Source organism: Cyphomyrmex costatus, unplaced genomic scaffold (assembly GCF_001594065.2).
Source record: "Cyphomyrmex costatus isolate MS0001 unplaced genomic scaffold, Ccosl1.0 scaffold81, whole genome shotgun sequence".
NCBI classification, from domain to species: domain Eukaryota; kingdom Metazoa; phylum Arthropoda; class Insecta; order Hymenoptera; family Formicidae; genus Cyphomyrmex; species Cyphomyrmex costatus.
In genome coordinates, this window is record NW_017280386.1 from 1,047,160 (window position 1) to 1,059,549 (window position 12,390).

A 12,390-nucleotide genomic window follows, 5' to 3' on the forward strand; every position below is an offset into this window, starting at 1 on the left:
ACATGACGTTATCTCCATGTATGTGTCTGAAAGAGGGAATTTTTTTTATTATATATGTATATGTATACATTCTATGTATTTATAATCATGATGCTATTATTGTACAATCTAGTACGAGGGTATAATTTATCTAAAGTATTGGAATATCTCGTAAAGTGTTAATATTGGATTCACGTTTTTTCTCTACTCTTATACTTTCAAGATATGGGACTGTAAATATCTGAACCACTGGTGCTCTCTAGGAAGCCAATAGAACAAAAAAGTAGAGATTATTACACTGATGACAGCAGAAACATAAGATGTTTGAGTCTCCGAGAAGTCTCCAGGAAGTTTGCATTGATTTTATTTGCGGTAATCTTCTTGGCTTGTGCAAGATTCACCTTAGTGATAATACTCAAGTATTATCCAATACTCTGAGTAGTAGTTCTGTCTCTGGTAAGTGACATATAAAACTAGTGCTCATGCGCCGATTTTGTGGAATTAAAGCAGCACAAGTTTTAGATCAACGAGATATCTATACACTGAACAGTAATAGCACAAAAGTTGCTTTTGATACTGCAGCAGGTAGAACATCATCTAACGATGCTTCCTTCAGCTCACCAACCCGACTTACCTTTAGACATCCAGATGCCTTCTTGCCGACTGAAATATCAGAGCAATTATTATCCAACCTATGTGAGAAGAACACGTTGTCTGATTTAACAATTACACTTTTTGATTCAAAGACTACTAGATTAAGGTGACGAGGCTTCAGTGTACTTAGAAGAAAGAAAAAAAGATTTATAGTAACAGTTCATTTTCTTGCAGGCATGTACGATTGAAAGATGCATCAACGTTGTCAGCTAAAGGTTTAAGTGTTCTTAAACAGCATAAAGTTTTAGATTTAATAGTAAATGGTCTGAAAATCACTGTTAATGATTTAATTAGCTGTTTAGGCGATTGGAGTATACAAAATCTTAGGTCGCTAAGTGTAGCTAAAGGAAGCTTTATGGATTTTTCAAGGTTATTATAATTCTTGACAAATTGAATTATGGAAGTTCTTTATAATAATTCATAATTTTATATCTTTATATGTATTTTGTTACAGAAAACGCATGGTGGATATCGCAACATTAAATAAATTAAAGGCACTTCACACCTTGAATGTCTCAGGAACAGAATTTAATAAACATGGCTTAGACATAGTAGTCGAAGATCTTCCCCTTTTAGAGAGCTTAGATATATCTTGTACAAGAGTTGATGAAATAACACCGTTAAAAAAATGTAAAAATCGTTTAAAGACATTAAATATGTATAATTTAAAGTTAAGTGGATATGGAAATTTAATACCAGTGTTGCTGGAGTTAAATGAATTAAGGCATTTAGATATTTCCGATGAAAAAGATCCACATGGTTTTGAAGTTTTTGCACCTGCTAAACCAAAAATAACAGACTTTTTAAGAAGTTTGAATTGCATGCCTCATTTAACAACTCTAGACTTATCAGGTAAGTGATGCGACAATAATTATATGTATATATGTATGTGCGTGCGTGCGTGCGTGTGTAAACATATAGTAATTTAATATTGCACGTTGCATTTCATAAAATTATTAGTTAATTATACCGATGTGACATTTCATTAAGTGTAACATTTATTACATAGGTAAAGATGATATAAATCCGAAAGATTTAAAAAATTTCATTGCATCACACGTACATTTGAGATTTCTGGGATTGGTACATTCTGATGCTTGTTACGATGAAAGTTTTATAAATTCAACACATAAGGATTATAGATCTGAACTTGTTGTAAGTTGACATAATATTGATATTAATGCTCGGCATTATACGTACTGTCTCTATTATTTTAATTTCTGAAAAATTGGAATATATTTACTACATTGTATTGTATATTTGTGTGAATATATGTAGTAGTATTCTTATTCACTATATTATTGCTTTTGATTATGCAAAATTTGACATATTTCATCTCTCATATTATTTCCTTTGAACGTATAATATTGTTATGTAAAGTAGTTCTCGTTCGGTTTAATATTAATTTAATTTTGTATTGTAGATATTTGTTTATACTTCAAACCATGTACCGATAATCCGCTTGATGATTGGAAAATATTAAATTTATTTATTCTACGTTGTACACTCATCAGCTAAAAAGTTGCAACACAAAAGCTGCATTCCGAAATCCATCGAAAAAGTGTTGTAACTTTTTAACTAATAAGTGTACGCACGTATCGATCGTTATTTATTTTTTAAAATAATATTAAATTTTAAAGATTAATATTCTCAGTTGTATATTACTATACATGTCTGTATGTGTTATAGAAAAATTATAATATATTGATGTTTGATATTAATTGTTCGTACATTTGTTCTATGAAATATGTATTCTGTAACAAATCAATTTCCATTTGCAAATATAAAAAAATTATTAATTATAAAATTAAGCTTTTATTTCTTTGTTAGAAATTTTGTTATTTAGATTCTATATTATGTAGATAAAAGTATAAATATGCAAACTAAATAGCGTAATAATCACCAACAATTAATTGATAAAGAATCGGAAAGAAAAAACTTTTAATAGATGAAATTCATATGAAATAATACATATTTTATCTCGTCTTTTGCTTCAGATCAGTGGTACAGCAACAGAATCTCAAATTTTGGAAGCTCTTAAGAGGTATACATACAGACCAATATACCTTCAAAAATGTCTATTTAACTTATTCCGTTTGACACCAAACTTTCTTGAACCACGAGTTGATGTGATAAAATTAGTGTTACCTGGAATGAAAGAACATCCACAGGAGTTTCGTGTACAAATGGCAGCTACTGCGTGTATCTATAATCTCACAAAGGGTGAATTAGCTCTCATGATTCATCCATCAATACTTAAACAAATAGTCGAATTAACTTTATTAGCAATGGAATCATATCCAACTAATCATCAACTTCAAAAGAATACGTTATTGACCCTGTGTAGCGATAGAATCCTGCAGGATGTTGCGTTTGACAAATATAGGTAGTTACATAAGTTTATATATACAGGATGATCCATTTTAATCAATCTAGTCAATTTTTTCTGAAATTATTGATGATATGAAAAAGTATTTCAGATGACAGTGGAGCAGTTTTAAGAGGGACATATTTTGGTCACATTTTTTCTTCTAAGCGGAGACACTAGAAAGATATGAAGATCTCTTTTTTTAAAAGTGAAATTATATGATTTTTTTTTATCTAATATGTTTCCTCCAATTATTTTCACGAATATAATTGCTTATTTAAAAAATTATCCATATAACTGCATATTTTTTAAAAACAACTGTATTTTGTTTACACTAATTGACTAATTATTCTGTTTATAAAAGTATTAAGGTAGAATTATAAAAAAAATTATATAAATAGTTTACTATATATTTATCATTTTATATCAATAGGTGTTAGAATAAAATACCTTGTACACTTTTATAGGTTTTTAAATATTTTGTATACTTTTTATAGTTTTTTTTTTCTATCACTATCTTAATATTTTTATATGCAGAATAATTAGAGGAATTACATATGCAAAAAAGTTATACAATTTTGTTTAAAAAATAAAAATCACCTTTATATTTTTTTGACGTCTGCACCTTGAAGAAAAATATAAATAAAATACGTCATCGTTGAGATCATTCCACTTTCATCTGAAACATTTTTCGTATTAATAATTTTGAAGAAAAAAGTTAATTGAATTGATTAAAATAAATCACTTTGTACATGAATCTATAATTTCAAAATTAAGTATTCTGAGATTTCAATATCTTTAATTTTAAAATCTTTATCAATATTTTTTTTGCATATTTGCTGTAATATGCAAATTATTAATAACAATATTACATTAAATAAACAATAAAAATAGATGTTATCTTTTGTAAATGGAAGTTGATCACATAAAAGAGAATGTGCACATATGCACTTAAATAGTCTTGGATTTAGCAATATGATGTATTGATGTCTTATTTATTATAGATATAGTATATGTATATCAAAGTATATTATCAGTCTTTTATTCAATCTTTCTACCTTATTAAGACTTAAATACTTATGCATAACATGAAGAAATACTTTATTCTATTGTAAAACTTGCTTTCCTTTTATTCATCATGATAAAAACTCGAGTCTTATTTAAACTCATAATTATTTACAAAATTGTTTCTGTATCTTTATTCATTTCATGTTATAAACATTAAAATTAAAAAAAGTAGTTTATTTGAAATCACAATAAATTAATATACTAGTAAATGAATAAAAAAGTATTTCTTTGTATGTTTAATTTTTCTTACGCATATAAAATGAATGAAACGTAAATTAATATTACTATTTATAGATAGAAATATTGAAATTTCAGTATATGGATAACATTTTCGTGATATACAAATAAATAAAAACAAAAGATTTTAATTTACAAGTTTTTAATTTAACAGATGCGCGAGATTAGTTATGAATTGCTTGTCAACATTTGATGATGCATCCATGAATCGTATGTCTGTGGCTATTTGCTCAATATTAGCAGCAAAGATATCGACATTGGAAACGTCTATGCTTGGTGCACAGCCGCAATATATGTTGAAATTGCTTGCAATGGTTAGATCTAAGGTTGAATCCAAATCAGTAGATATTACAATGAAATTTACATTAAGCGCTCTTTGGAACTTAACGGATGAGAGTGCTGCTACATGCAAGGTTTTTCTTGATGAAGGTGGAATGGAGTTATTTCTTCAAGTGTTGGATAGCTTCCAAGGAGAATCTAGTGTGGAAACTAAAGTTCTTGGTTTGTTAAACAATATAGCAGAGGTTTGTATCAGTCTTCAATATGAATGTATAATCTTGTAATGTAAAAAGATATATATTATATATTTAATGAAACATTGTATCAACATGTAATTTGTTTATTTTTTTGTATTTAAATTTTAGGTCGATCATTTGAGACCACGACTTATGCAATCTCGCTTTATAAAAATGCTTTCTATGCTGCTTGATTCCGAGCACATTGATGTATCTTATTTCGCAGCTGGTATTGCTGCGCATCTACTTAGTGATGGTCCTCGATCATGGTGTAGTATGCCATCACAACCAAGCAGGGAGCAATTATTAGATCAACTAGTCCATGCTGTAACTCATTGGCAAACGCCACAAGGAGAGATGGTTGCCTATCGCAGCTTCCAACCATTTTTCCCATTGTTACGTTGTATAGATGCATATCCCGTTCAACTCTGGGCAGTATGGGCAATTCATCATGTGTGCACAAAAAACCGTAAGCTTAAAAAGAGAATATTTTATATAATATAAATTATGCTAGGGGAATGTAATAATCTATTCTAATAATATAAAAAAAAACAAAATTTAAGAATTAGTTCATATTTTATATAAGTAATTTATATTGTTTGTTTCAGACCACCTGTATCACCTTTGAACTACAACTTTTGTCTGAACACTTTTTCGATTGGACCTTATCCTACGAAGAAAGGGTGGTACGAGTGATCTGAAACATCCTGTATATTGATTATAATTTATAATATATTGATTATAAAAATTATAATATATTAATAAATTACAATTTTTGAGAAAATTATTGAAATACAAGAGTTATACATAATAATCCACAATAATCTCGTGTCATAATAATCATATTTATTTTCAGCAAAACGTTATTGTGTGATGTTGATCAGAGAAGGAGGAGTAGAAACTTTAAAACAATTGGAAAAAACGCATACAGAATATACAACACAACCAAATTTGCAAAGTTTATGTCAATCGATTTTGGAAACGCTTGAATTAAACTCTTAACGATAGCTGTTACTTTCCAAATTTGAAAATTAAATACCATATGGTATACTAGTCAATGTTTATCTTAGTGAAATCCTATATCTTATTTTTTAGACCAAATAAATATAAAAATTATATGGTCATGAATATAATTACATCATAATGACAGACTGCAATCAATAAAATACATAACACAAAAATTATAAATAAAAGTTTTCCAAAATTTTAATTACAATTGAGTTGATATTGTGGTTGAATTGAAGATCTGAATTGAGAAATAGATATATCTCTGTACTACACAGCGTGTTATATGTATAATTAATTTCGAAAATTATCAAAATGATTTAGTAATAATTGTATGAAATAAATTCATAAAAGTAAAACAGGTTTATTACATATTTAAAAAATAAATTATATAGCTTATAATAATATAATTTTGTAAAAAATTAATTTTTTTATTTGGAAAAAAGAAAACTATTGAACAACTTATCTAGTTACATACAGGATATCCCGAATTTAAATGAGCAGACTAAATTTCGGGAAAGTGTGTAGGAGATCGATAAACTAAAAAAAAGATTCTTTAGAGAGATTGCTCGTTTTTGCTTTATTTTAGAGAAACTCGTAGAAAGAAATAAAACGTTTATTGTACTTATTTATTACTTATTAATTATTTATTACTTATTAATTCACACTAATTTATTCATGTTTTTTATTTGCTTAATGCAGATATTGTTCAAAATGTTGGTCTGATGCAGCAATCCATGCATTGCATCTTGTATGGACAGTTCTTGTTGCAACCAAACCACTGATCTGGTCAACATAATGATTCGCTAATCCGGTACTCTTCTGTCTGAAAATCGACGCGCATACTTTTGCACTATCTCTGAAACATTATTGCTAAAATCGTATACAAAAATAATAATATTCTGCTTCGAAAATAATATTCCGACAAATTATAATACGTTTTGTCTTTTTTACAATTTTCTTGAAAATATTATAAAGCAAAGACGAGCATATCTCTAAAGAACTTTTTTTTTTCTTACAATGAATTTATCGATTTCCTGTATGCTTCCAAAGTTTGGTCATTTAAATTCGAGACATCCTGTATATATAAATATCTTAAAATTTACGATTTAAGATATTGTAGCAAGAAAGTTTTTGAAAAATTAAGTAAAAAAGTTATTTGTAAATTTTTATTTTGAGCAGTACTTATTTAGATAATAAGAATTTAAATATAGTCAATTACACAGATCAAATTTAAATGATTACCTATTCAAGAATCGTGCGGTGAATTAGTGAGCGCATTTCAACACGTTCTTTAATACTCACAGATGATCATCCAAACAAACGTACTTTGTAATTGACAAATTGACCATATTAAAACTTTTATTATCATGACTATTATTATCATAACTACAGAGTTCAGAAAGAATTTCTATATATATAAATTTAGATACTATAGTTTTTAATAATTCCTTACAACTGAAAAGGACTTTGTAATGTCAAAACTATTTCGTACATTTCATTTCAATGTATATTGAACATTAAAATTATTAGCAAATATAAAGAACATTAAAATTTATAACAACTTATTCGCTCATCTTTGGCCATTATTTATTTATAATTTTATATTGTTTTTTTTTCAATAACGAGCAGGTTATTATTGTTTATATTTTTAAAACCCTTATATTTCAGAAACTATTGTGTGCTAAAAATACAAATTTATATATAACTTTTTTATTTAATTTGTGCAAAACTTTCTTGCTATAGTATTCTGATTCACAAATTTTAGAACATTCTGTATATATAATTATGTATTTTATTCATATTATTTTAAAGTGTTATTTATAACTTCAGAATTACATTAAAATTATTACAGGAGAAATAGAAAAATTAATTAATATAATATTTTCCTTAAGATATACCTCTACTTTTATAATTGAGGGGATGGATGGAAAAAAAGCCTAATTATAAAATCTTAATTTTTATAAAAATTAAAATAACTTGCTACTTTTTTTATTATACAATAAATAGGAATAGTATTAATTTTACATTTATGTAATGTCTTTGAGAAGTTACATGTATAATATTTCTCTATTATGATCAATATTTAAAAAGTTATTTGCAATTTAAAAAATGCATTTAGTCCCTTTTTCCAAATATTGATCATAGTATTGTAGGAATCGATATAGAAAGAAAAAAATATAAACTACAAAAATGTTTTTATCTTTACACTCTTGTATAAGAAATACAAAATGAATATAAAATACATTTTATTTTTACACTTGTATAAATAGTACAGTTAATGTAGACGAAAATTGGGCAGAACTCGAAAAAAATTCTATCAGTGAGAATTTTTGCATAGACCTTTATTTTTGCATAAGATTGAAGAAGAAAAAGTTTACCGCTATACAATGTCCGCTAAGAAAAATAATTAAACAAATAGGATAAATGTCTCAATTACTGTCAATGTCCCAATTACTGCCGCTTTTTTTAATTGTGGCATTTATATAAAAGTATGAGATCATTATATTATACATTAAGAATATTTTTAATATTAAACTATAACTATCATATAAATATAACCACAATTGTATAAGATATTCAATATAATTTATATTTATAAAATAATTAAAGAAATTAGGAATGTTACTAAAGATGCAAACTACATGATCTTTTAATTAGAAGTGAAGCGGAAACTGATTGGAAAGTGCAAGCAAACGTGATATTTTCACTTTTTTATATGTATTAAAGCAATTTTATAATAATATTTAAATGGTATTTCAATTAAATAAGCATATAAAAGTGATGGGATTACTTTTTTTATTTAATTTATTGAAATGGTAGCATTAGAGACAATCGTTTGAGGTTTTTTTTACATTACTGCCGGCAGTAAACAAGTGCTATTATAAGTAATGCGCTAGTTCTTGTGATAGCCGTCATACATGTTATGTACGTATACGTTGACGTTTCTTCTGGTTACCTAGGTAGGTATTTTTACCTACCTAGTAAAAGTGTAAAACAATGTGGAAAATATTATTACTATATAATAATACTTAAAAAATATTTACTTCTGTTACCTGTATAATGATTAATGTACATATTTTGTTTAGGGTGCTGAAAAATATTTATCTATATTTTTAAATCTATATTTTAACCTAGAAATTGGTTAAGGAAAATAAATATGTAAGTACTCTTCTGTTACAATTTTTAGAAATAATTAAAAACAGGATGACTTTGATGGTAAATTTGTATCAATAATTCACATGATATAATACTGCCTCCCTATTTACTGCACACTGTGCAGTAATTGGCTGGCAGAAGTTGGTACATACATTGGTAGATACCAAATAGGGAGACAGTATTAGGTATATATATATGTGGCAGTAATTGGGGAGACAGTATTTGGACAAAGGCTGGCAGTAATATGTTCAATACATCACATTTTTTTCGCTATATTTAAATAATTAGTTAATTTCTGAGCTTGTTGCTTTTATTTAGTGTATATTAAATTTTTAATATAATAAAAGTGAGGTCTATTATATATCTTAAAAGCTCCAAAATAAATATCTCAATTACAACTACATACATATATGCTTAAAGCGGTAGTAATTGAGACATTTACCCTAGGTCCCCCAAATTTCGGTTTTTTGCAAACATCTTGATAAATATCAATTTTACCAAGAAAATATAAGAGGAAAATTAAAAAACAAAAAATTTTACACAGAAAAGATTGCGTAAGTTTTTGTCGTACGAGCAATACTTTTTACGTAAGAAATTATGCAATATGTGCTTTGCGCAGTGAAGTTACGGAGCACGCGACAAGCGAAATGGAGCGTCGCATGCGCACACAAAAAATATAACTTTTGAACGAATTATCATACAGAACTTGGCCAAAATGCGTTGAAAAGCTAAGATCTTCATTTTAATGAAATTGGTTTCGTTATTCTACAATTTTTAATAATTCGACAATTAATTAAACAATATGTTATATGCAATTATTGCCTTTTTTCATAAAAAATAGCTTTCAGCTATAAGTCGGTATCGAATTGTTTTAAAAAAAAATCGTTAGAATACTCCATTTTTGTTAATATAATTACACTGATAACGTAGAAATAAATGTGCACGACATGGCGTAATATACAGTATAAACGACCGAACCCAATATCATTAGAGTTTTGTAAAGCATTGTGGCGGAAATTTAGAGGGGATGGCCTATGAGAGTTTTTCTAGTGGTTTCTTCTTTTGCTGCAAACACAGAATATGATACACATTTATCATTTCTGAATGACACACAACAAAAACAACCTCTATTATACCTTAATATAGATCTATGAAACAACAGCCCAAGTAGATTAAGGCTCTTTTTCTATAGATTATATCATTTTCACTACCATAGAACAATCGAAATGAGTTCATATTTTACTAATGTAAGCAGCATCAATTCTTTGTTTATTTGCATTAATCTCCGAAAAAAGAACCTAAGTAGAATTATGCCTTTATTCTGTCCAACCCCTCAATTATTTAATAAATGATTATCATCTTTATGTCTCAGATTCTAGTCTAGCTAATTACTTTCGTAGGAAGAACGATTAATTAAAATAATTATTTATTTTTAAAATATTTGTAATTCAAATTTCCATATTTACATTAGATTTTCATTTTAATGATTAAAAAAATTAAAAAAAATATGATTGTATTAATGTTTGGTTTTATACAATTAATACAATGCTCGTAATTAATAAAATTGTATTGATGTTTGAATGAATAATTTTATGTATTGACATTATTATAGATATATAAACATTAAGTTATTCTAATAAATCTGGAATCATATAGACTGGAATATTCAGTTGTGTATTATACATTTACTTTTTATATTTTCCAGAAAATTAGGCTGACTCGTTAACCTTTATTCTGCTATAATATTATGTATAATTCAATGAAGAAGGGATGCGCGCGTGTACGCACGCATGCACGCACATGCACATTTGTAAGGTGTTAATTATCTTGTCATACTTTGTTTCAAATTCAGATCTTCAATTTATTTTGTTAATAAATATCCTTCATAGAATTTGTATTATTATTTATATAAAAACATCTTGAAAATTTATCATGCGTATTATAAGTCTTTCAGAGATTATATACAAATAAGAATTTGTAATAAAAGAGAAGTACATGTTAATATTAGATCTGTTATTAAAATATTACGAATTTATATAAACGAAATTTATTCTTCTGATATCATTACATGTTGAACACTTAAAATGTAAGAAATATCAATTTGAATGATACTGAATAAACTGCTATGCCAGCCTTTATATATGCTTTTTCTTTGATTCAGTAATTGCATTATTACACGTCACAATGCTCTGTAATATTGGTTTTATAAGATTTAAATAAATAATAGATGTGTGTAAAAATGCATCCTTTTCTTTCTCTTTTCATTAAAATATCTAAAAGTCTATATTAGCCAAGAAATTCTTTATTTATCACTCATTGATTTTACATTTTATAACACATATATCTTAATAATTCTTTTTTTTTTCCTTAATGAAACGTAAAAATTGTTCGTGAAATTTGTATGAATTATCACTCAATTGATGCTGATGCTGCGCTGCACCTGCAAAATACTTAGCGACATGGAAGTAACATTACGAAATATGTATCATAAATATGTTGAAAGTCGGCACTCCTCCTAACACCTTAGCACATAATGGATCAATATTGCAGGAACATATTTTGCACGCATCTTACAAATTAGTAGCAATGTTTAAGATAAAACTGAAGATGTATAGTTAGTACTGATTAAATGAAAGTTGCACATGACGAAAAATCTACAATATGCAATCGAACACTTCATACAATGCAATTATGACAATTCGTAATTTCTTGGCGCAACTTTCAGTTATCATGCATACAAAATTGACTACAAATTATAGTTACGTGATATTATTCTAGACATTCACTTTGTAGTTCAATTTTTTTTATAGTTTCACAACATTTTTACGAACTGACATTTTTTTAACAAATAGATATATATATATATATATATCTCAGTTTACATATATAATTAATTAAATAATAATCTATTTTTAGATGTTATTATATTAATATTCAGATATCAATATAGTTAGAAGTTCAATTTCATGTTTTATCTACACATAATATTCTGTTGTATCAGCCTTAACACAACACATACATCCTTATATGTAATTATCCCTATAATTACATCTATTACTTTATGTAAAAATAAGATCACACTAAAATGTTATGTTTACAAATATGTTTTCACATAAATTTGCTGTTCTTTTGTATGAAAATCAGTAGAGTGCTTTTCGGTTTCTGGTTTAAGTGTATACATAAATTTTCAAGTATATTTTTAAATAATGTATTATTTGTATGAACTACTTACTATAAATATAATTGTTTTTAATAAGCACACATGTAATATTATTTTTCTACAAACGTAATAATTTAGTATTAACTTTATTAAAGTTTAGATATCTTGCATATATATATGTATATATAAGTGCGTTAGAGAGAGAGAGAGAGAGAGAGAGAGAGAGAGAGAGAGAGAGAGAGAGA

At 26.7% G+C, this 12,390-nt stretch overlaps 2 protein-coding genes across 2 annotated transcripts in view; one reads left to right on the forward strand and one right to left on the reverse strand.

The window, feature by feature from the left end:
• The first annotated feature begins 281 nt into the window (after positions 1-281).
• Positions 282-5,823, forward strand: LOC108781399 (protein zyg-11 homolog B). Its single transcript, XM_018549352.1, has 9 exons — positions 282-435; positions 502-739; positions 808-1,002; positions 1,088-1,485; positions 1,643-1,788; positions 2,631-3,019; positions 4,461-4,830; positions 4,951-5,290; positions 5,678-5,823. Exons 1-9 carry the CDS (start codon positions 300-302, stop codon positions 5,821-5,823), a joined length of 2,358 nt encoding a protein of 785 aa, XP_018404854.1. The 5' UTR covers positions 282-299.
• The window catches only part of Pabp2 (poly(A) binding protein nuclear 1), a 35,816-nt gene continuing 28,652 nt past the window's right edge, over positions 5,227-12,390 (reverse strand). Inside the window, exon 8 of the mRNA XM_018549350.1 lies at positions 5,227-5,295. The gene's annotated coding sequence lies outside the window, so the exon portion shown is untranslated. The remainder of the gene's footprint in view (positions 5,296-12,390) is intronic.